This window comes from Rana temporaria, chromosome 4 (assembly GCF_905171775.1).
Source record: "Rana temporaria chromosome 4, aRanTem1.1, whole genome shotgun sequence".
Lineage (NCBI taxonomy): Eukaryota > Metazoa > Chordata > Amphibia > Anura > Ranidae > Rana > Rana temporaria.
Genome location: NC_053492.1, coordinates 264,326,627 through 264,352,683, shown reverse-complemented (window position 1 = coordinate 264,352,683; position 26,057 = coordinate 264,326,627). Strand labels below are relative to the sequence as shown.

Here is a 26,057-nt window from a genome sequence, read left to right as displayed (position 1 = left end):
TGCATTTTGCACTGCAGTCCATTTAACATGGTTTCCTACGGAACACAATCTGTAGTGCAAATCTGCAAAATGCAAAAAGCACTAAAAATGCATAGGTGTGAATCCAGCCTTATACAATGCAACAGAAGGCTGACCACGACACATAAGAAACAAAGTCACCCTACTTGACAAGCTACAATGTAATGAGTACAATAAACTGCTTTTGTAATTGGTAACTTTGTAGGAGCCTTAACTGTGGCTTGGTCAATAAACAAACAAAGTTACCATATTATTTCCACAGTACTAAAAAAGCAATTGATCTATTAACTCATCTTACGTCAGAGCTGCACTCAGACTTCACAAAGCTCGTGGCTCTCCATGAAGTTGAAGATGAATCCTAGGTAACAAGTAATCAGTGAGTTCTCAGTAATTCACAATCTATTAACCTCATGTTGTGGGCAGGTTTGCTTTCTGAAACCTATGTGGTACAACTTTTTTGGTCCTTGCACACAAATAAAATTTGCGAAATGGGTGTGTTTGGGAATAACTCTCTGGGACCAAAATCAAGTAAGCAAATGGTATTTTCTGTATTAGAAAATTGCCAACAAGCATAGTCAAGCTTATAATTTATTTTCCCCTAGATTAAACTACCCACTACAAATGCTTACAACACCTACACATAGCAACACTATTCCATATAGACATTTTACACAGTACTGTGCAAACATAGGCAGGTGTGAAAAAAATGCTGTAAATTAATCACTTGCCAAGACCGCGCCATAGCTGGACAGCTACAGCGCGGCCCGATAACTCTGGGAGAGCGTACAGACCAATGCCTCAGATTATACGTTGGGGTGTTTTCTTTCCAAAATGGGGTAATTTTTGGGCCGTTTCCATGATCCTGGTGCTCCATGGCTTTCAAAAATGTAATAGTCAGGAAATTCGATGTGCAATTTATGCTTCAGAACGCCTGATGGTGCTCCCTGAATGTTGGGCCTCTGTATGTGGCGACACTGTAAAAGTCTCACACATGTGGTATCGCCATACTTGGGAGGAATAGCAGAATGTTTTGGGGTAAAATGTGTGGTATGCATATGCTGTGTAAGAAATGACCTGCTAATTGACTGATGGTGGGGGAAAAAAAAAAACTAGATTTTGCAAAAAATTGTGGGAAACTACTACAACTACAAAAAAACTCACCATGCCTTTTACTCACCATAGCTTGTAGACGCTAACTTTCACAAAGAACAAAAACACTGATTTGGGTTATTTATTTAGGTTAAGGTATGTAGCAGTATAAATTTTGGCTAAAATGTAAGAAAAATTACTAATTTGCTAAAAAAAAATTAACAGGAAGGAAGGAAATTGCATTCTCACAGATTTTTCAGTCTCTTATAGCACAAAAAAAAAGTAGGCGTTCCTTTGAAGAGAGGAACATGATTGACGTCTGGCTATGGCGCGTCGCGCTTTCCGAAAATAGCCAGAGTAGGCGCCTGCACACAGACTAGGAGCTGACTGCGCAGGCGCCGTATATATCCGAGTCCTATTTCTTTTTTTTTTTTTTAAAGTGTATTTTGTGCGTGTACTCGAGAGAGGAGCCAGACTGCAGGAGTTGGAAGTAGGCAGGCCTCCCCCAGAGGCAATCTGCCACCTTTCTCCATGCCCCGGGTGGCAATGGCGGGTGTGTGAGGGGGTCCTCCCACACAGCCCGCCCTACCTGCTCCGCTTTGAAGCCCAACGGGGCAGAGGGACTCCCTATAAGGGAGTGAGAGGATTAGCCCACTCAACCAGCCCCGTTAGTCCTTCGCCTCCCTTTTTAGAGACCGCGTGGTCAAAGTGCGTGCATGTTAACCCAATTTCGAGTGCGTGTGTAAGTGTGGTGGTTTTTGTGGGAGGGGGGTGGGCGTACTAAGCGCAGGCTTACCTCGCATAGCACACCCACCGGGAGCCGGGCTGAGACCACCAAACTCAATTCACATGTAGCCGAGACCGGGATCCGAACTCCTAGCTGCAGAGGTGAATGGCTTGTCAGCGCAGTGCCAATCGCGTTGAGCCACCGCAGCTCCCTCCCGAGTCCTATTTCAGCCATTTTCGGAACGCGTGACGCGCCATAGCCGGACGTCAATCATGTTCCCCTCTTCATAGGAATGCCTATTTCCCCGCCGGAGTCTGAAACGAAATTGAGCGATTAAACGGCAAATACAGCGGCGAGAAAAAAAAAAAAAAAAAACATAGCTGACGCAAGTATGCTGGATGGGATGATATTTAAAAAAAAAAGTTTAAGGGTGAACCCCCGCTTTAAGAATGGTTTAAAAAAATAAGTGTTAACCTGTTTGGTTTTCTTTCCAGTTTAACTGATAACCATGACAGTTAGTAGTTAGTCTGGTTGAAAAATGGACACAAGTCCATCCAGGTCAACCAATAGAAAAAAAATCTTGATCCTTATAGTGAGAGTTGTATTCATAAAATGTATATAGAATAATTGTATCTGTTTGGAAAGGTGTGATCTAACATTACCTCCATGCTTGCATGTAGGGAAATGTAATAGCTTCCTCAGGACATACTGGGTAGGTGCCAGTTTTAAATAAAAGTTTAAAAACACGATCTTGATGTTTTGAAGACTTTGAAGTGCAGAGGGGTTTGGGGTCTTATAGACCCCAATCTTTCCATAAGGTACCTCGCATGCCTTTTACGGTCACAAAAGATGTGATAAAAAATTGTACAAAATATCAATATCCATTTGCACCAAAGATATTGGTCGATCCCTACCTTGAACCCAAGTACAGTCAGGTACAAAAATATTGGAACATCGACACGATTCTAATCTTTTTGGCTCTATACAAAGCCACAATGGATTTGAAATGAAACAAACATGTGCTTTAACTGCAGACTTTCAGCTTTAATTTGAGAGTATTTACATCCAAATCAGGTGAGGGGCCTCTCACTTTTTAAGAGACCAAAAGTAATGGGACAATTGGCTGCTCAGCTGTTCTATGGCCAGGTGTGTTATTCCCTCATCCCATTTACAAGGAGCAGATAAAAGGTCCAGAGTTAATTTTCAAGTGTGCTATTTCCATTTGGAATCTGTTGCTGTCAACACTCAAAATTAGATCCAAAGAGCTGTCACTATCAGTGAAGCAAGCCATCATTAGGCTGAACAAACCCATCAGAGATAGAAAGATTAGGTGTGGCCAAATCAACTGTTTGGAACATCCTTAAAAGAAAAACGCACCGGTGAGCTTAGCAACACCAAAAGGCCCAGAAAACCACGGAAATTCTTTCCCTGGTGAAGAAAACACCCTTCACAACAGTTGGCCAGATCAAGAACACTCTCCAGGAGGTAGGTGTATGTGTGTCAGTCATCAATCAAGAGAAGATTTCACCAGAGTGAATACAGAGGGTTCACCACAAGATGTAAACCATTGGTGATCCTCAAAAACAGGAAAGCCAGATTAGAATTTGCCAAACATCTAAAAAAGACTTCACAGTTCTGGAACATCCTATGGACAGATGAAACCAAGATCAACTTGTACCAGTGAGATGGGAAGAGTATGGAGAAGGAAAGTAACTGCTCATGATCCAAAGCATACCACCTCATCAGTGAAGCATGGTGGTGGTAATGTCATGGCGTGGGCATGTATGGCTGCCAATGGAACTGGTTCTCTTGTATGTATTGATGTGACTGACAAAAGCAGCAGGATGAATTCTGAAGTGTTTCAGACATTATCTGCTCATATTCAGCCAAATGCTTCAGAACTCATTGGATGGCGCTTCACAGTGCAGAAAGTGGAATGTTATGCAATGGCCAAGTCAATCACCTGACCTGAATCTGAGTATGCATTTCACTTGAAGACAAAACTGAAGGGAAAATGTCCCAAGAACAAGCAGGAACTGACTACAGTTGCAGTAGAGGCTGGCAGAGCATCACCAGGGATGAAACCCAGTGTCTGGTGATGTCTATGTGTTCCAGACTTCAGGCTGTAATTGACTGCAAAGGATTTGCAACCAAGTATTAAAAAGTGAAAGTTTGATTTATGATGGTTAATCTGTCCCATTACTTTTGATCACTTAAAAAGCAAGAGGCACATAGACAAACTAATTCCTACACCGCTCACCTGATTTGGATGTAAATACTCTCAAAATAAAGCTGAAAGTCTGCAGTTAAAGCACTTGTTTGTTTCATTTCAAATTCATTGTGGTGGACCCAACTATATGGAAACACCACACAAAACAAGATGATCCTGCCGGGGACCAAGTTCAAATGAGATATTTGATGCCTCGTGTGAAGGGATGGATGAAAGGACGTACGCAGCCTCAGAGACCAGTCACATGTGCATCTAATGGGTACCACATCAAATTATTCTCTGCAGCCATTTCCTTTTGTACCACCCTCCTCCCTTTAGAATGTAAGCTCTACAAGCAGGGCCCTTCTGTACCTTTTGTATTGAACTGTACTGTAAATTGTGTTTCCCTATACATTGTAAAGCGCTGCATAAACTGTTGCCGCTATACAAATCGTGTATAAGAATATTTTTATTATTATTAATAATGGGTATTGATCATGTGAACAACAGATAGGGCTCAAACCAGAAAGATAAAAAAAGCCACATAATCTCAAAACCAGCCACCAGAATTAGAAACCATAAGTGTAATTGTATATCTGTCTAAAGTAGTACTGAAGTAGTTTATAAATGGGGGAATTTCCCACTCATCAAAAGTAAGATCTCACAAGTAAACATTAAAGGTTTCCTGGTTGTAGGGGCCCACCAGTGAAGCCAGACACATACACCCTTAAAGTGGTTGTAATCCCTTACAGACTACTTTTACCTACAGACAAGCCTAGATTAAGGCTTACCTGTAGGTACAAGAAATGGCTCCTAAACCTAAACGGTTTAGGAGATATTTGCAGAAAAGTCTGCAGCAATGTCTACGGCGCAGGCACACTGAGCTTGGCATTAGTAAAGGTGATTGTGTAGTCACTGATGTCATCGCGGCTCCGGCCAATCATAGTGCCAGAGCCACTAAGGGAATCAGGAAGTGAAGCATTGCGGCTAAACTTCCTGTACATGCGTGCTCACTGGTCCCCGCTGTCTCCTGTGTGTGACATGCCCAGAAGTGGGTGAAAATACTTGTATTATACAGGTATCTGCAACCCCCCTCCCCCTGAAAGGTGCCAAATGTGACACTGGAGGGGGGAGGGTTCCAAAAATCAGAGGTTCCATTTTCCTATTCAGCTTTAATAGGGAAAAGGCCTCTTTCCTCCCCACACTGAACAGCACAGGTGTCCCTGTGTACCAAAATTAGTATCCAGTTGGGTGAACATTTAAGAAATAATCCAAGCCTTTCTTAAAAACAATCTACTGAGCTTGCCAGAACCACCTCTTGAGGGAGTCTATTCCACAGCTCTTATTGTAAAGAAGAAGTTGCACTAAATATAACTGATAAGATGCACTGAAACCAGCGCAAAGAATGTGAAAACCAAAGTAACATAAATAAACGTGCTGTGAGCAAAATAAATGGTGAATAGGACACGGTTGTGGGTATGACCACAATCAACAATGCAATCCAAAAAATACAGGTGTTCACATTCAATGGTCTTCCAAGTGAAAAACTTTATCCACAAAGGTCCTGGAAAAAGTGATATTAGCACCTCCACCACGATCACACACTGACTCTTACCGGAAATGTACGATCTCTAAATTATAGGAGATCATAATCAGCATAGACCGATGATAGCCTTAAATATCGCCAACCCAGGACACATAGCATAAAATCCTCGAGTGTTCATTAATAAAAAGATGTACACTTACATAAATTCTGTGACATGGAGCGTCAAGTGATCAGACCCAGAAGATACGGGCTGCACGTTAGAGGAGCCGGCCGGCTTGCTTTATATGCTCCATGTCACAGAATTGATGCAAGTGTACATCTTTATTATTAAACACTCGAGGATTTTATGCTATGCGAGTTCCCTCTCTTATATATCTCCTACTGGCGCACTGCTTGAGGCAACTTATCAGTGAGAGTGTCTTGGGTTGGCGATAATATTTAAGGCTATCATCGGTCTATGCGGTTTATGATCTCCTATAATTTAGAGATCGTACATTTCCAGTAAGAGTCAGTGTGTGATCGTGGTGGAGGTGCTTCCATCATCACTTTTTCCGGGACCTTTGTGGATAAAGTTTTTACCTTGGGAGACCATTGAATGTTAACACCTGTATTATTTTGGACTGCATTGTTGATTGTGGTCATACCCACAACCATGTCATCCTATTCACTATTTAATTTGCTCACAGCACGTTTATGTCACTTTGGTTTTCACATTCTTTGCGCTGGTTTCAGTGCATCTTATCAGTTATATTTAGCGCGACTTCTTTGTATATTGGTGTTTATGTTGTATAACATTTTTTAGTCGCAGCTTTCACTTCGATTAGTTTTTGAACCAGCGCAGTATTTTTTTCATTACTTATTGTAAAGAAGCCTTTCAGTATTTGGAGATTAAATTTATTTTCCTCCAGAGAAAGCATGCCCCCCTTGTCCTCGATCTTAAAGAGAATAACGCAACATTAAGTTCACTATATGGACCACTTATACATGTTGATCATATTCCCCTTAATCTCCTCTAATCAAGTGAATTCAGTTCCTCTAATCTTTCCTCATAGCCAAGCTCCTCCATGCCTCTTAAGAGTTTGTTTTCCCTGCACTTTCGCCAGTTCGCCCGATATCTGTTTTGTAAATGATTCCACAAAACTGAACTGCATATTCCAGATGGTCTTACTAATGATTTGCACAGGGGGCAAAATTATGTCTGCAGTCCATGACTATTCAAGAAAGGATTTTGCTAGCTTTGGAAACTGCAGCTTTGCATTGCATGCTATTAAGCCGATTATGACACCCAGATCCTTCACCATTGACTCCCATATCTGTTCTAGTATGCAAGATTTGTGCATGTTTCTAGCCCCCAAGTGCATAACTTTATATTTATCAACATTAAAGTGTTTGTTACCCCAACACATATTCCTGATTTGTGCCTGCTATATACCATGTACTTGTATGAGAAAGTATCCCATTCTCTATTTCTTCCTTTATGTGAAATCCCTGGTGTTCCCGCTAGTCCAATTGCTTTCCTCTAGTCTCCTCCAAAGATCAGACATGGAGCAACATGCCCCTGCTGCTTAGTTTTTTACTGGGAAGCAACGTGTGCTGCTTCTCCTCCCCCAGCTCTTATAGGTGAGAATAGAGGGAGAGATGACAAAAATAAATAAAAATTTATAATGTTTATTTATACAATCATGTTTTGCCTTTCATTTCAATTTTAAACTGAATGATTTACAAGGTGATCTTTTACAATCACTTTAAACCTCATTTGCCACATATTTGCCCAATGAAACAGTACATTGAGGTTGGTATATAAGCTGAAGTGAAATCCAAATCAATATTTATTAAAAAAAAAAAAAAAAACTCCCTTCCTGTTTGGCTATGGGATAGAAAGTCAGGGGAAAACAAAAAATCATTGGAATGGAACACAGATGTTGAAAAAAATCTCACGGGGTTATAAACCTCCCTTACGCTATCCTAAAATCAAAAAAGCTATATTTTGTACTTCTTGCTATAATATCCTTATTTTTTAAAAAAAACAATTTTTTTCTCAGTTTAGGCCAATACATATTTTATTTATTTTTTTACCATAAAAAAAGGTAGAACTAAATAAAATAAAAAACAATAAGCGTATATTGGAGGGAGCGACGAGCTGACGTCACCACATGTACCCAAGTCCCGGAAGCAACGGGCTGCTATTGAGTCAGCCGGCTTGATTATCTTATTGCTGTTTATATTCACTAAAGTCTAAGTGTCAATTTGTCTTTTAAAAACTATCATTTAAAAAGGTTTTATACTATGTACTGTAAAAGCCTTTGTTCTTATATGGGGACCCATTGATTGTCCTCATACGAAACAAACACAATCACTGCAGAGGTTCGATGCATAGCAGAGACCCCAGGCTGGGTTACAAGCCATGGGCGCTCCTTGATCTCCTGTAACAAGAGATCATATTCATAAACTCATTACATGCTTTTCTGCAGCTTCTCCATTGAAGTATATTGAACCAAAAAAACAAAATGGCACCTTGCCCTCTCCAAACACGCACCAGCTGAAAAAATCATGGGTGTTTTAAATGAACTGTTGCGTGTTTCTGCAAAAAAAAAAAAAACAGAGGTGTGACCCAGGCCTGAGATGTTTAACATAATGGGGTTCAAAAAACTTAAATTAGTACAAAAAGAGCAAATATAAGGGGTTCGTTTTTTACTGTGGGACAGTGAAAGTAATATTTACAGTAGCGATTTGCTCTTTTGGTACTCTAAGCCAATTTTTTATCCTCATTATGTTGCTGGCCGATTGATTACGAACATAGTAATCGCTTAATTTCATAATCGATTAATTGTGGAGGCCCTACTGAAATTCACTCTATTATTGGGCAGTGGGAAGAGGAGTAGCCACACCTTCCAAGTTTCCAATCACTTGCTGTAAAAATTCATACCAAGCTCCTGGTTGCCGTTTGTGATGTCCCCATCCTGCCTCTCCACCTCGCCCAAAGAATGCTCTGCATTCATTTAAAACAGGGGCCTCCAAACTGCGGCCCAAGGGCCGGATGTTGCCCTTTGTTAGTTTTTATCCGGCCCTTGGGGCTGAATTGCTCCCAACGATATGAGGCACTATTCCTCCCAATGACACCAACAATGGGGCACTATTTATTGCACCAATAGCAATGATGGAGCACTATTCCTCCTCCTACTGCCCACCAACACTGGGGCCATGTTTATTCTCACTGATGCTCAGCCCTGGGGCATTTTCTACCCCCATTGGTTAGAATCTGCCCCCCCTCCCCCCCGAAAGACAGTAAACTGGCCCTTTGCTTGAAAAGTATGGAAACCCCCGATTTAGAAAATGCAAAGCATTTTCTCAACGGTTCCTATGCTGAGCAGCTGACCTCATGTCCAGAATGCAGCAGGTCAGTTGCTCAGCACAGGACCAGGAAGCAATCACTGAAGTAGCAGTGTCTAGTTCAGCAATTTCCATCAGTCAGGTATAGTATTGTACATAGTTATATTGGTTCAAGCCGGGCCAGTGTAACTACAACATGCATAAAAATATTCATACCTAGAATTCATCTTTTTTTTTTTTTTTTAAATGTTTTATTGATTTTCTGCAGGCACCTTCAACAAATAGTAATGCACAATTGTTGTTACAGTATCGCCATAGAATGACACACAGGTCAAACAGTCCTACACAATAAACTTTTACCCCTCCCTGAGATTAAACACCCCATCCCCTCAACGGAGGGACAATACTCTACGGGGGCACCCTAATAGGGCCAAATTTGCCCCTCGGTCATAGAAAACAACAAACAGTGGAAATAACGGTTAGAAGCCCAACCGAGCGTACCCCACCAATCACACACAGCCACACACACCCACTCACAACCTCACCCCATACAGACATCCCTACCCACCCCCCCTAGAATTCATCTTTAACCAACTACTAGCTACAGAAAAGTATGAATTGGAAAAAAAAAGGTTTTAAAACTTTCCTTTTCCCCAAAACACTGGAGTTTGATACCTAGTTCAAGAATCATAGTTTTACATTTACCAGTGTAAAATAGTTCCCAATTCACTTTGGTAACATTCAAGACGTAAGCTAAAACTTATAACAGGCAATTGTAACACTTAAATAAGTAAACAGTAATAAAACCAAGTATATAGTTACTCACCGCTCTCGTCTCATAAAGTATCAGCTTTTGAATACCACTTATTAGAGGAGCAGCAGGTGGCATTGTGACGATTCTCTTGTTTAGCTCATAGATTGCAGAGGTCTTTTATCTAAAATAAAAAATAGATATATATTAAGTAGGGAGCAACAAAACTATAAAACTTTAAAGTAGACGTAAACTTTTTTTTTATTATTTTGGGGGTTGGTTACCCCTTCAGTTTTTTGCCATCTGTGTCCCATTGGGTATATACAGGATCACTTCATGTCCCATAGCCATTACAGGAATGTAGAGGAAATCTCTCTAAAGAATTGTCACCAGAACGAGTGTCTCCATTGGAAGATTGCCCCTCTAGTACTGTTCTGGGGACAACCCAAAATGTGTGATTCTTTCACTTTTACTCTTAGTGGTAACTAAACAGGACAAATCATTCCCATGGGCATAGCCAGCAATAGAAACTGACAGCCGTTCTGATCCATCACCACTCTATCCAAAGCGAGGAAAAAAATGTTAAGTTTTTAGTTACAGTATATTTTAAAACAGATAGCACAGTACTGTAGAATGCTGTACAGCAATATTATAACAGGAATATAAGAGCTACATGGGAGTTGGAGATATTTAACTATATCAAAGGTTACAAGGAAATTTAGGGAAAAAAGGGTTGATATTTAGGCCTCATGCACACTGGACGTTAAACCAACATAAAAAGGCAGCAGCTTTGCATAGAGTTTTTCAATGATTCTGCAATAGCTTTTTTTACTTTTATTAGCGCTTTTCTGCGTTTTCCAACTTTTTTTTCTTCATTTTCAATGGCTCAAAAATGTTACAAAATGCTGGTGAGCGACATTTGAGCGTTTATCAGCATTGGAGCATTTTTACAGCTGAAAAAAGTCTCTCAGAACCCACTAGTTTTTTTTGTTTACTGCTCAAAACTGCTGACAACAGCCTATGTGTGCATGAACACAGGATAAAATGGAGTTTAATGACTGTAGAAAAAACTGCCAAAAACTGCTGTAAAAATGTCCAGAGTGCATGAGGCCTTAGAGTACAGAATAGTTTTCTTTCTGCACTAGACGTCTTTGTCCAAGAAATACAACAGGAAAGGAGCGACAAATGCTACGCAATTGGGGAACTTCCGCACTGTTTTAGTTGTCATTTGACATCTCCACTGACAATTGTCACCAGAAAAATAAAAAAGTTGGAATCTTCTTAGCAGGGACATAGCAATTTATGTTGAATTTTTGTATCCAATCTGCAGGCACAATACTCCATAACATATCAGTAAAGTACAAATAAGTCATAGGGGCCTGATCATGTCAATGCCTGCATATGTGGTAATGCATCTTAAAAAAAAATGCAAGTAATCGAGAACAATAAGTCCATATGCATATGCAATAGGAAACGGCCCTCAATTTCATAATACAGCCAAAACCAGTGTACAGAAACATGGATCTTAAAAGTAGGAGAGAAAGCATATAGCCATGTATGAGGGACATGCGCATAGCAAATAAACATATAAAAAAAGCACAAAAACCTAGTATATTAACAAATCAGCAGGAAGAGTATAACCCAGTGGTTCTCAACCTGGGTGTCAGGACCCCCTTAGGGGTCGAATTAGGATTTGCCAGGGGTCACCGAATCCTGGGCTGTTCATAAAACCTGCACCTCTCCAAGGCCTTTTTCTCGCTGCCGCCCATTCAGTTCATGACATGGCTGGGAGGCGGAGACTAGAGGTCAGCTGACTGGTGAGGAACGTGGGAGGGGCTGGAGGAGACCCCATCTCCTGGTTTTGGCACAGGTGTCACTATGAGACACCACAAAAAGTTGGACAGTGAAGCCTGGGAGACACAGTGAGTAGCATTACCTGTGATTATAGTTGCCATTAAAAAGGTCCCCGCTACAGTTCTCAGATCAGCAAATGACCTTGATCAAGAGCACCTAAGTTGGCTAATCAGAACTTCTCCCAGCATTGCCACTCATCCCATCGAGAATATATGGAAGGGAGAGGAAAAGGGGGAGAAACAAAGAAAAAAGTGAGAGAAAGAATAAGAGAAAGAAGATAGACGGCTAGAGAAAGGGATGGGAAAAATATAAGAAATTAGGACAGAGATACAAGGGCAAAAATGAAGAGAAAAGAGTGATACATCCTAAAATTAACATGAGGGGTTTTACTACTATACAAGTGGAAGGGACTCAGGGAGCACTAAATGTCCATGGGTTAGGGGTGCATATTACTTGTCTTGCTTTGGGTGCTGACAACCCACGCTACAAAAATAAGTTTACTCTTAGGGGTCTGCACATCTTGGGACATTTTATCAAGGGGTCACAGCACTAGAGAGGTTGAGAACCACTGGTAGAACCAAAAGCAACAAAAAAACAGGGAGCGGAAAAAAAAAAAGGAGGGGGGGATTGATAGAAATATTAAGGGAGGGAAAAAAGGCTAAGGGTATCTACAAAGAAAACAAAGCTAAGGGTATCTACAAAGAAAACAAAAGGCAACATAAGCCGATGAGGATCCCAGTATAACCTACCAGACTGGGACACAGCAACTAAGGAAAAAAATTGTAAAAAAAAAATAAAAAAAATTACAGGTGCTCTAAACCAGGGATTTTCAAACGTTTTAGTACACATTGTAAAGATAACAAATTTTTGGGCTGAAAAAACATACCGTAGCCATCAGATACCCTGTCACATCAGGGTGGTCCCCATCAAAGTCTGACACTCTTGTAGATGGTTGAACATGGCCTCAGGGCTGTAATTTAGAGACCCCCTACTCTAAACTTAAATAAGTAAAAAAATAAAAATTATAAAACTAAAATGTTTTTACAACACAAACATTGAGCAATTCCTTCATTCAGCCACTAATCTCTTCTGGAAGCAAGCATAAACTGTCTCTTGACAACCATTTATATGATGTAACTGCTTCATACAGTTTTATTGTCCCAAATTGTAAAATAACCAGTCAGAAAAAGTAAAGGTGAAAGGATGACTACAGTATCCAAACTTTTTTTTTTTTTAACTATACGAACAACATTATATTTCTGATTTGTTTGCAAGTACATTTATTCTTCGATTTTGGGAGGTTTTTACCTGGTGTTGCAAAAACAGCATGTAAAAAAAAAACTAATCTTAGAAAATTGGCGATCCTAATTCAGTAAATCTTTGCTAAATTTTAAATGTATTAACATGTTTTAAGAAGTTGTCAACACCAGTATAGTTCCTGCTTCAATTTGTAATTTGATATATTTTAGGCCCCTTTCACACTGCTTTGAAGAAAAATAACAGGAAAAAAAACATGCATTTTTGCTGCATTTCCAGGCCGTTTGCACCTTTGAAACATGAACATGCGACTCAAAAATGCACCAAAACCACAAATAGTGGGTGAGTTTTTAACCACAATTTCCATTCAATAGGTAGTTTTTTACTGCTGTTAAAGTGGTAGTAAACCGCAGATGAAGAAAAACATGCATTGCATACGAGCACATTATGAAATACATACCTTAGAACAAAGCTCCCGCAGCCCGACATGGTCAGCGCTGAGGGGGGCTGACATGTTAACTCACCGTTTCTTCCAGGGTCGCTGGCTCCAGCGCTGCAAGTGGCCAGTCACAATGAAGTCAGTCCCACATGTGTGCAGGCGTCCTTTCCGGCAAGCTCTGGCATGATACACCAGACCTTCACTGTGCATGCGCCACCAACAGCAGCTCCATTCAGGGTGAATATCTCCTAAACCATAGATTGAGATTCATTTTACCTACAGGTAAGCCCAATTATAGGCTTACAGTTGAAGTCAATCTAGGCCAAGATAGGTGAAGATGATAATCAATCCATCATGACAATGTAAAATACTACATTAAAAACACCTACACCACAGTAATAGTATAGGTATACACCCACCATAAATGTATAGTGGGCAAATACATACTATATAAATGTGAAAAACTGAAAGTCCTGTGTGACCCATGCCCCCCTTAAAAAAAAAAAAAAAAAAAGCACCCAACAGATCCAAATTAGGAACCACACAAATGAACTGCCAAACATTTTAAGTAAAACAAAAGGAGACTTTTCTTGTGGAAAAAACAAAAGGCAACTAAACATCTCCCCATAAGGAAAAATCCAGACTGGGATCAAAAACTGTATAAGCTATGGAAGAACTTACCCTGTGCAGGAGCCACACAACAGCAACGAGCGCATGGCAGGCAGCAATGAAACCATGCTGCATGTTCTGGGCTATATAGGCCAGACAATGTTGTAAACCCCGCCCCACCAGCGTCCTCATGGTGTGAACACACCAATCAGCTCGCAAGCAGATGGAAAGAGGATAGTCTTTGGCTAATCCCCATGGGTGAGGCCAGCTGACACTGATATCCCCTTAATTGGTAGAGCATGCTCAAGTGAGGAAAAAAAAAAAAAGTTTACAGCCCCTCCCTCCTCCCCACCCCCTGCTGCTGCTTGGGCGTGCTCTACCAATTAAGGGGATATCAGTGTCAGCTGGCCGCACCCATGGGGATTAGCCAAAGACTATCCCCTTTCCATCTGCTTGCGAGCTGATTGGTGTGTTCACACCATGAGGACGCTGGTGGGGCGGGGTTTACAACATTTTCTGGCCTATATAGCCCAGAACATGCTGCATGGTTTCATTGCTGCCTGCCATGCGCTCGTTGCTGTTGTGCTGCTCCTGCACAGGGTAAGTTCTTCCATAGCCTATGAAGTTTTTGATCCCAGTCTGGATTTTTCCTTTGGGGGGAGATGTTTAGTCTCCTTTTGATGTTTGATTTTACTTTAATGTTTTGCAATTTATTTGTATGGTTCCTAATTTGGATTTGTTTTTTCAGTTGTATAGTATATGGATATTTGCCCACTACACATTTACTTATACAGTGTATACCATATTATATATATTTTCCTTAAAACAACCATACATAGGTGTTTTTAATATAGTATATTACATTTTCCTGTAAGTATTTTTCTTCACACATTTATTCCCATTTCCTTGTTTTTGGGATTAGATTGATTTACTAAACTAGCAATCACATTAGCCTCTATGTCTGAGCATATTGGCATTTTTCATGCAACAGTTAAGCATTTTTCAACATTGACTTGTTAACTTTCGTTATGTCAGGTTTTCATTAATGGGTATTTTTTTTTCTTGGATAGGTGTGGGCCTTGCCAGTTTGGGACAAACGTCTTCTGCTCCGGTTCCGGGTTTTGCCGTTTCCTACTGGTTCCATCTTGCTGCCCTTCCATAGCCTGGGGTGAGATCAGCTTTGTGGCATGGTTGGCAGTGTATCATTTATTCTTATGGATAGTTTGTTTAAAAATAAACATTTTTAGGTATAGGCTAACATGCCCATTTGTTTATATACTCATTTATACACTTTTTGTTTTTAGTCATTCATACCAGCTAGCAGGCCAGGAGTCTTCAATCTGTGAGTACGTTTTTTATTTTATGCATCTAGACCTAAAAGTCATCCTAGACTGACGGTGATATCTGTATGACACAATTGGGTCTCATGGAACGGTCTATGACAAAAATGCAATATTGATTTATATGTTGACATTTAATGTGGTTTTTTTTCTGTATCAACTGTTTTTAAATGTTTGCTAAATCATTTATACTTGGAGGTGTGCTCTTTAAGTCCAGGAGGCATTTCTGTGTGCTAATTATTGGCTTACCTGTAGGTAGAAATGCCTATAACAAGGCTTACCTGTAGGTAGAAATGCCTATAACAAGGCTTACCTGTAGGTAGAAATGCCTATAACAAGGCTTACCTGTAGGTAGAAATGCCTATAACAAGGCTTACCTGTAGGTAGAAATGCCTATAACAAGGCTTACCTGTAGGTAGAAATGCCTATAACAAGGCTTACCTGTAGGTAGAAATGCCTATAACAAGGCTTACCTGTAGGTAGAAATGCCTATAACAAGGCTTACCTGTAGGTAGAAATGCCTATAACAAGGCTTACCTGTAGGTAGAAATGCCTATAACAAGGCTTACCTGTAGGTAGAAATGCCTATAACAAGGCTTACCTGTAGGTAGAAATGCCTATAACAAGGCTTACCTGTAGGTAGAAATGCCTATAACAAGGCTTACCTGTAGGTAGAAATGCCTATAACAAGGCTTACCTGTAGGTACCGGAAATCTCCTCAACCTGGATGGTTGATATTTACCATATACACTTGAGCTGACGTCATTGGTGCATGCACACTGAAAAAACGGCCAGCTTGAGCCGTTTCTTCAGGAGCGGTGCCTGGCGACTGCCGCACACATACGCAGGCATGACACTGTAGCTCTGGCCAATTACTGCGCCAGAGCCTGCCAACCCGGAAATAAAACTGGGAGACATGCCGCGGGGACCACTGCAACAGCTTCAAACTAAAGTAAGTATTTCATAATGAGCTAGTATGCATCTTACAGGGTTTGTTTGCTTTTTTTGGGTTTACAAACACTTTAAGGCCTCATGCACACTGGATGTAATTACAGCAGCTGTTTTTGGCAGTAGACTTTTTTCTAGTCCTTAACCGGTTAACGACCACCCACTGTATATATACGTCCTGTATTTAAAGATGTATATCTCGGTAACGGCAGCAGCTGCTGCCACAAGCGAGACCTCCATCTCTTCAGTGAGCGGTCCTGTAAACGATAACGGCCCTCCCCGTGGTGGATTCGCCACAAGATCGCTGTTATCGGTGGCGGGAGAGGGCCCTCCCGCGTCCGCCGCTTACTGTAGCCGTCAGTAGTGGCGGAGGCGATCGGGTGCTGCTGCCTACTGTGTGAGGATGCGAGTGAGGTTAAGATGGCCCCCACCTGTCGTCATAGCATTGCTGGGCGGAAGTGACTTCAAAACATCAGTCCCGCCCAGCGTCTTAAAGAGAATTTTTTTGTTTTTTTAAATGACAATTTCCATTTTTTTTTTTTTTGCATTTAAGTCAAAATATGAGATCTGAGGTCTTTTTGACCCCAGATCTCATATTTAAGAGGACCTGTTATGCTTTTTTTTATTACAAGGGATGTTTACATTCCTTGTAATAGGAATAAAAGTGATACATTTTTTTTTCTTTTTTATTTCAGTGTAAAAATTATAAAATCAATAAAAATAAAACAAACATTTTTAAAGCGCCCCGTCCCGACGAGCTCGCGCGCAGGAGCGAACGCATACGCGAGTAGCGCCTGCATATGAAAACGGTGTTCAAACCACACAAGTGAGGTATCGCCGCGATTGTTAGAGAGCAATAATTTTAGCCCTAAACCTACTCTGTAGCTCAAAAAATGCAACCCATAGAATTTTTTAAACGTCGCCTATCGAGATTTTTAAGGGTAAAAGTTTGACGCCATGCCACGAGCGGGCGCAATTTTTAAGCGTGACATGTTGGGTATCATTTTACTCGGCGTAACATTATCTTTCACAATATATAAAAAAATTGGGCCAAATTTATTGTCTTATTTTTTAATTAAAAAAAATGAATTTTTTACAAAAAGTGTGCTTGTAAGACCGCTGCGCAAATACGATGTGACAAAGTATTGCAATGACCGCCATTTTATTCTATATGGTGTTAGAAAAAATAGATATAATGTTTGGGGGTTTTAAGTAATTTTCTAGCAAAAAAAAATGTTTTAGTCTTGTAAACACTGAATCTGAAAAACACACCTTCTGTCCTTAAGTGTTTAAACTCTCCACGTTATCCTATGTGTCGATGCACACATAGGCTGTTATCAGCAGTTTTGGGCAGTGGCATTTTTGTGCAATAAAAATACAAAACTAGTGCGTTCTGAGACGTTTTTCAGCTGTAAAAATGCTCCAATGCTTATAAACCTTGATAAACGCTCAAACGTCGCTCACCAGCGTTTAACGTTTTTGATCCATTGAAGGAAAAAAATGTTCAAAGAAAACGCTTTTGCAAAAGCTACTGGCGTTTTTATAACGTTGTTTTAACGTCCATTGTGCATGAGGCCTAAATCCCACAATTGTTTTTTTACATGCAGGTGAAAGTACATCTTTCACTGGACTTCTGTCAAGAATGTGACATTTAGTCCCATAGATGGGCCACACGTTTGCAATTGCGGCAAACTGCAACTTTTAAAGCTTGTTGCCCAAACGAGTTAAGAAGCTACTTCTAGGCGACATGCTTCATGCGATGTGGTTTGTTGCAATTTAACGTGCAACAATCACGGCAGAACAGCACTGCGTTTTTAGGCGCCATTCAAATGAATGGCATTTGAAAAATGTGCGATTTGTCATTTACACATGGGCGTTTAAAAATCACGGGCAGAATTGCAGCTCTTCTGTCAATGTTTTAAAAACTCCTGTGTGAATGTAGCCTAAGGGCTGGTTCACACCATGAATCGCACAGGAACACGCTGTGTTCCTGAGATTCACATGTGAACATGGTGCAGTGCAATTTCAGCCTTCATTTGAATGGGCTGAAATCTTCGACCACACCAAAAACCAACCTTAACTGGATTGCGTGGCATTATAGTATGCGATCTGGTGCAGGAAAACGCATTGCGTTTGGGGTGTCAAGTGAACAATGACGCCCTCTGCGGATCACAAGTGCAGTGTGTGAATGCAGTGCGGGAAACACGCACAGAATATGGGTTTCCTGCACCGCATTTTGGTGTGAGCTGGCCTTGAGAAGTTCAGACGAGGTCAGGATTCTACACCTGTCTCTGTGCACTCCATGCCCTTACCACCTCTAGAAAGTCTGCTTTCTTTGAAACAGCGACAGCACGACGGCACAGCCAGAGGGTGCTGTAAAAGTAAATGGTTCAATCTTCAATTACTACCACAGTACAGACACCTAGAGTGAAACAGTGAGGCGTCGGACCTATCCATCAGTCCACATAATTGTTTCTCCCCTTTGTTGGTTCTGAGCACTGTGCCTGTACAACGCTAAAGTAAAATCTAGCCCTGCCACCTGGGTTATCAAAGCCTTCTAGAACGTGTCATAGGAGAGTGTAAAGTGCTGTTCTATCCATAGAATTATTCCAATACCAAGAGCTGTGTGCAATGCGTTTCACTCCTGACCTCTGCAGATAAAGAAAAGGATTGCTTTGCAGAGCAGACTGCAGTTAATAGTGTAGATCAGAATAAAAGAGGTGATCACTTATGTTGTGATTTCAGGTTTTAAGCCCGATTTATGCAAGGTGTTTACCAGGCAGTAATCATTAGCACACCAGCATACAGGATGAATCACAGGGAAGGATTTTGTGAATGGCATACATCACCCAAGGCCTTTTCTTATCCATGTAGGATATATTTAAATCGGTTATACATGCCTGATGACTGGCCGACTGTCACGTCTCCACACGCAGGCAGTTCAACTTTAACACATTAAACATATTAACACTATTAAATGGTTCAGCTTTATAAATTACTATAGCTCTACCGCAGGCACAATCTGTTTAGGATCACCAAAGGCGGATGGAATGATACAGAAAAGACAATTTTATAGAGTCCCTGCATGAAAATAAAGACAAACTAGAACTAAAAAGTAGAACTAAGCCCAGGTTCACACTGGACTGCAGAGATGAAGCCGTGCGAGTTTAGCTGAACTCGCAAGATTTCACTCCCGCTTGTCAGTACCGATTTTGACCGTGATTATAGGAGACATCTGTGCAGGTTTCTGCTGGCAATAGGAACGTCGACGCCGACTTTGCAGCACAGATTTCCAAAAGTAGTACCTTTTGGCGACTTCGGGGGCGATTTCAATATACATCTCTGCATGAACCCACACATGTCTTTCAAGTCACCCCCGAAGTGGGACTGAAATGCGGCTTTGAAATTGCAAGTTTAGATGAAGCTGTATGTAGGGCTAAAATGCAATTTCTCCTAAAAGCTTATAAAAGCCAGTTCACACCACATGCAGTCCAGTAACACACGCATCAAAAACACATGGATATTGGGTTATATGGTTCCCCCCTCACCTTTCAGGACAGTTACTTGAGAGATGATTGGCTCTGCCCTCACAAATCAGATACAATTTAAAAGGCCCCTCCCTTTCCTTTGACACTCAGTTCTTTTGTTTCGAGACCCTCCAGGAGCACAGACGCGTTTTTGTTTTTCCTGGGTCTGGTAACTGGTTGGTGGACCCCCCCCCCCTTGGGCATCATCCAGGACTAGTTGTGGCCAAGTCCTGGGTGCTTTTTTCAGTTATGTACCCCCAGAGGAGTCCAGAAGGGTTCCCTGGTTGTAGAAATGGTGGCAACTTCCTTCAGTCTTTTTTTTTTTTTCCCCAGCACTGCTGTGTGGAACCTCTGCTTCACGAGGTGTAAAAAGATGGCGTCGGACAACTTCCGGTGACGTAGCAAGATGGCGCCGGAACCTGGAAGTTGTGCGACGCGCTTCCGGGCACAGTTTATTTATTAGAAACACGGCGTGACGCACCAAGGACATGCTGCCTAGGGGACAGTCTGCTGAACACCAGACAGGAGCATTTCTAGCAGGAAAATAGTAGCCTATTTCTTCGGCCGATCTCCACTACGCCTGAAGCTTGAGGACAGGTCTGAGGATGGAGCATCTGTTCGGATTCAACCAACGGCATCCTCCGGGTCCCATACTGCCCCAAGGTAAGCCCTTGTCTATGGTCTACAGCAAGGGACATTTTTAGGTATGGACCTTTTTTCTTTTGGTTTTGTTTCTGCTTTGTTTTAGGCCAAACCGGTGAAGAAGAAATGTTGGAACTGTAGGGCCAGTCTCTCTAATAATTATAAGAAACTATTTTGTGAGGATTGTATTCCATCCAGAGCTAGTTCAGAGACTGCCACTTTAAAGGAGTTTATGTCCTCTATGAAGGAGGTTGTGGCCTCCTTCCGGTCTTTCAATGACAGGATAGCAGGTCTGGGGCTTTCCTCTAGTTCCATAGTTCCAAGAGCCTTCAGTCTTGGCTAGACCCCTTCCCCTATTGGTATCCGAGACCATTAGTTCGCGCAATGCTTCTGATCTGGAAGAAGGCAAGAACCCAAGCTCTTCATCTGATGGGGATTCTGCATCAGAGGATACGGGTAGCTACGATATATTGGCCGGCCGATATATGGGCAATATTTAATTAATCGGCATCGGCCGATTGTTTGTTTTTGTTTTAAAAAAAAAAGCAGATTTACTTCAGCGCGACTTGCCTTGACTTCTATAATACAGAAGTCATTTGCAAGTTGCCTGAAGTTTCCAATGGAGTGACTTGTCTCTGGACAGCCTGCCAAGTCTGAGAAAAGAATACAATGTTGCTACTTATTAATGAACTGAACTCTGTGTAGAAGTTCTCAGTTTAACCATTTAAAGACTAAATTTTTTTCTGACACTTGTTGCTTACAATTAAATCTTGGAACCCCCAAACTTTATATATATTTTATTTTTAGGAGAGACCCTAGGGAATAAAATAGCGGTTGTTGCAATATTTTGTCACGGTATGTGTGCAGCGGTCTTTCAAACGCATTTTTTGGGGAAAAAATACACTTTAATGAATAAAAAAACGAAACCGTAAAGTTGGCTTTTTTTTTTTCTTTGTTCAAAGGTTTTGATTACCTGTGTTTGTACTTACTTCCTGATCCCCTTACCAAAGATGGCCGGGGGCAGCACCCGAGAGCTGAGGGGAAAGATCAGCTTTGGGTGCCGGCATCGCAGGCGCCCAGGACAGGTAAGTGACCATATATTAAGTCAGCAGCTGCAGTATTTGTAGCTGCTGACTTTTAATAAAAAAAAATTTGGCGGGAATTCTGCTGCTTTCACACTGGAGCAGGCAGGTGCTATTCGGCTGGTAGCGGGGCACTTATAACCCAGCTAGCGGACAATGAAGAGGTTAAATGCGCCTGTGTAGCACTGCTGCAGAAGCGCTTTGCAGGTGCTTCGGCAGCAGTGCCTATTCTTTTCAATGGGCAGTAGTGGTGGAGGAGCGGTATACACCGCTCCAAAGATGCTGCTTGCAGGACTTTTTTAACGTCCTGCCAGCGCACCCCCTTAGTGTGAAAGCCCTCGGGCATTCACACTGAGACTGCAGGGAGACGTTTTGCAGGCTAATTCCTTGCTACATAAAGTCGGCTTTCTCCTTGAGTCCAGCTGTAACATTCACCTGCGTGGCTAGGAATTTGGACGTATGGGTTCAGCATCTATTCTTTCATCCGACACCCCTAAAGAGGAGATTAGGGAGTCTGTCCCACTCATTGCCAAGTCGGTTGCTTTCTTGGCTGATGCTGCTGCAGATTCCATGAAGGCTGCGGCCAGGTCTTCTGCTCTCATTAATTCAGATGGGCTATCAGGCTTAAATCTTGGGAGGGTGATCTTGCCTCCAAAAACACTCTGCCGCATCCCCTTCGAAGGAAGGCTCTTCGGTTCCTCCTTAGTGGAGGTCCTAGCTTGTTTCTCTAAGAGTAAACTGTTCCCTTAAAGGAATAAGCCACAGAATAAGAAGCCTTTTTGCGGGTTTCAGAACAAGGTTAACTTTAAAACAGGCGAATAAAAAGTGGCCCTTTAACAAGGATAAGCAAAAAGGGGGGACTCTGCTCCTTCCAACAATCCCCAGTGACGCCAGGATAGGGGAAGGTTGTCCCATTTCATCAAGGAATGGGCAGAGATTTCCAGCAATTCCTTTATTATTCAAACATTAGAAAAGGGTTACAGGTTGGCATTCAATAGTCCCCCCCAGAGATTTTTCCTTACCCATCTGCCGAGAGACCAAGAGGCGGCAAGCCATGTTGAGTCTAATTTCAGTGTGGGAAATGAGGAGTTATTTCTCCTGTTGCGCAAACTCAAGAATTCTGGGAATTTTATTCCCACGTCTTTCTGGTTCGGAAAGCTTCCGGCGGCTTTTGTATGGTCATTAATTTTAACCTTTCTAAACAAATCTATTCTCTACAGACTTTTCTGGATGGAAAATATTTATTCTATAAGAAATGTTACGGCCAGAGGTTTTCATGGTAACCCTGGATCTTCAGGACGCTTATCCTCATGTACCCATTTGCCAAAGCCACCTAAGGTTCCTCAGGTTTGTGATTCTCATGGACAACGAGCCAAGTCATAGACAGTTTAATGCCCTTTCTTTCCTTTGGCAGCACCCAGAATTTTTACAAAGATCAGGGCCGAGGTCATGGCCTTTTTTTGGAAGCTGTATAGATCGCCCCATATCTGCACGATTTTCTGATCTTTGCTCGACAGAGTCCCTTATTCGGGATCTGCAGTTGGTCTTGCGGACCTTTCAGAAAATAGGGTGGAAAGTCAACCAAAGGAAGTCTTGTCTGGTGCCCTCCCAGAGCATACTTTTTCTGGGTTATCCAATACTCTTTCTCAGAAGATTTTTCTTCCTGAGAACATTTTGAAACTTCTCTCCGTGCAGGCCTTCAAGTTACTCCCACAGACCTCTCTTCAGCATGTCATGCAGTTATTAGGTTTAATGACTGTTGCCATTCCAGGGGTACCCTGGGCCCAATTGCATTCTAGACCCCTTCAGGTGTTTCTCTTATGCTATTGGGATTACAGGAAGGATTCGCTAGATCAGCTGGTTCAGCTGCCAAGCAGCAGGCCAACCGCTCAGCACGGGATTCAGAAGCAAGTGGCGTTCACTGGATATATACATAGGCAGCCCATAGATGATTCCATTTTCTTTCCTTCCTCCATTAGTAAAAAGAGAAACTGTCTTTATTCCCCCATTGTATTCTGCTGGCAGTGGAGAGGCACAGGGAGCCTTTTCCAGCTGACAGAACACAATAACTGCTAGCGGCTACAGCCACCGGCAGTAATCGCCTGTATCAAAAATCTGACAGGCTGGTTGTGCCCAAGTTGATCAATGGATCGACTTTAGTACAATCATCCTGCCCATATATGAATTGGTTCTTGGCCGGTCCCTGCTGAACCGCCATAATTTCAATCCATGTATTGGTTGGCTTTACATTGGTCCAAGCACAACAATGTAAATATATAATCCTGGAATTGTTCTTTAGCTCAGGTTCACACTGCTGCAGGATTGATATTGTGCGAGTTAGCTGAACTCAGACGATTTCATTCCTGCATGCCAGTCTGACAATTTCAGAGACTTCTGTGCGGTTTTTCTCCACAGATGTCTATGGAGATCGGTAAGTAGTACAGAAACTTTTGGGAATTGGTGCGGTGTCACAAAGTCGGCGCTACCCCATCTCAACAGTTCCATTGTGGGCAATAGCTGATGCAATTTCTCAAATTGAATGCCAAATCGGCAATGTGAACCAGGGCTTAAAGGGGTTGTAAAGGTAAATGTTTTTTTTCACCTTAATGCATTCTATGCATTAAGGTGAAAAAATATCCGACAATACTGCCCCCCAAGCCCCCGTTTTTACTTGCCTCGAAAGTCCTGCACTCGCCCCGTCATCCTCCGTTTCTGAACGCAGTGCGCGGGGCCGAGTGATACAGTGAGCGGCAATAGCTGCTGGCTGTATCACAGGAGTGCGCCTGCAGGAACTCAACACCATGCGAGCTCGCTCGAAATTAAGGTGTCAAGTCCTTGCGGGGGGGGGGGGAGCTGAGACAGCTGCTGAGGGACCCCAGAAGACAAGGTTGCAAAACGAGCTGCACAGTGGAGGTAATTATAACATGTTTATTTAAAAAAATACTTTACAACACCTTTAAGCCCCTTTTCACATGGGCAGATTCTGTTTCGAGCAGCAGGGATTGGAGCAGAGTAGGATGACAAATCGGTCTGCTCAGTATCTGCAGAGCCAGATACGTTGCGTTGCCAGGGGTAAAAGGATTCTGCTGTCCAGCTACCTCCACTCTGTTCCGCCTAAACGGAAGAGGACGAAGTCCTCTCTCCGTTTTTTTATTCGGCCTGATCGGCCCTGGTGGTAAATGGGTTTAAACGGACACAAATCCATTCACACACACCTTTCAATAGCAATGAATGGACCTTCCAATCTGGCCTGCCTGAAAAACTGAGGTGTACCTGATCAAGCCCCTTTCAGAAGGGTGTTCCGGAGGCTGTCTTCAGTCTTCACAAGACCTTCTATTCCCCTGACTTCCCCCAAGCCTCTCATTTGGAACACCCTATCAGAATATGTCCGACTATCTCCTTTGTTCTCCTTAAGGCTCGATTCACACCTATGCATGTTGCTTTTGAGCGTTTTTGCAGTGCTTGCTGCGTTTTTCCACACGGGTTTTTACTGTGATTTTGCTGCCATTTCCGTTTTTTTGTTTTAGCTGGCAATTTTTAGTTTTTACATTTCCTTTAACAACCAGCTATAAAAAGGTTAAACAAACGCAAAATCGAGTAAAAATCGTGGTAAAAACGCAGTACTGGCGTTTATGGATGCGGGTCCATTGAATTCTATTACATGCAAAACGCAGATTTTTGCAGGAAAAAAGTCCCCGACCCTTTCCAATAACGCAGAGGCACAAAGCATTGATGTGAACATCCATAGGAAACCATGTTAAATAAAATTCCTGTATTTCTGCAAAATGCATCAAAAAAAGCATTAGTGAATGGAGCCTCAGGGAACCCTGAAAACCCTTATCCTGCCTCTAACTAATGAATTGTCTTTTTACTTGCTCCATCAGCTCATTCTCTCTCCCCCACAGTTATTACAGTTATTTTGTATCACTTCACCCTCCCTCTTTGATTGTAGTAAGTTCTAATGAGCAGAGTCCTCTGATTCCTCCCGTATTGATTTTTATTGTAACTGTACAGTCTACCTTCATTTTGTAAATCGCTGCGCAAACTGCTGGCACCATATAAATCTTTAATAATAATAATAATCTTATGTTGCAGGTCGAATTAACTCATTAAAATTTTTACCACAACAGTTACTATTCAACTTTTTCTATTACAAATGGTATGACTTTTTCTTATGGGGGGGGTCATGAGCATGCGTGTTTAATTGAAACTCTGTGCTGTTAGAATTGTCTCTGCGGAGTGTATATAAAAGATAATATTACAGGTTGAATTGACCTGCGCACTTTAATGTGTGTAAAACATTTCAGTAGCCAAAGAGAACATAACCCTACGGCTAATATTTTTGTGACCCTTCTTGACTAGTTATTCTACCCACTACCTCTTTTTTAAAGAAAGCTCCAGTGCCTACAAGATGTGCCACATCTAAAGCCAATGACCTAGAGTCGGCATTTGAGCTTTTCATACCATAAACCATCAAAAAGATATTAGAGATGCACCGATATTCCAGCGGCTGAAACAGTGGGCGAAAACTGTTTTTGCCGATGGAGAAAAAAGCAATAATGGTGCCAAAAACGCATGTGATTTTACTGTGCTTATGGTGGGGTTTTTTTTTTAGGTCATTTAACTCAAAACCAAAAAAACAAGGAAAAAATCCAGACAGGTTAATCTGGTTGATCGCAGGCTGGTCAG

General features: G+C 41.8%; 1 protein-coding gene and 1 long non-coding RNA gene across 5 annotated transcripts in view; one reads left to right on the top strand and one right to left on the bottom strand.

Moving 5' to 3' along the window:
* FIG4 (FIG4 phosphoinositide 5-phosphatase) overlaps positions 1-26,057 on the bottom strand; it is a 432,686-nt gene that overhangs the window by 386,194 nt on the left and 20,435 nt on the right. The window contains exons 1-3 of one of the 4 annotated variants that reach the window (XM_040350227.1): positions 13,902-13,966; positions 13,242-13,468; positions 9,746-9,854 (exon numbers count right to left, since the gene is read on the bottom strand). In XM_040350227.1, coding sequence (XP_040206161.1) covers positions 9,746-9,808 — 63 coding nt within the window. In that variant the 5' untranslated portion in view covers positions 9,809-9,854; positions 13,242-13,468; positions 13,902-13,966. Of the gene's footprint in view, positions 1-9,745; positions 9,855-13,241; positions 13,469-13,901; positions 13,967-26,057 lie in introns of those variants that run through there. The other 3 variants (XM_040350225.1, XM_040350226.1, XM_040350224.1) reach the window with 3 other exon arrangements.
* Positions 14,395-21,365, top strand: LOC120937203. The gene is made up of 4 exons (XR_005748686.1): positions 14,395-14,429; positions 14,900-14,997; positions 15,134-15,171; positions 21,249-21,365. It is a non-coding gene; the product is annotated as an uncharacterized LOC120937203 (long non-coding RNA).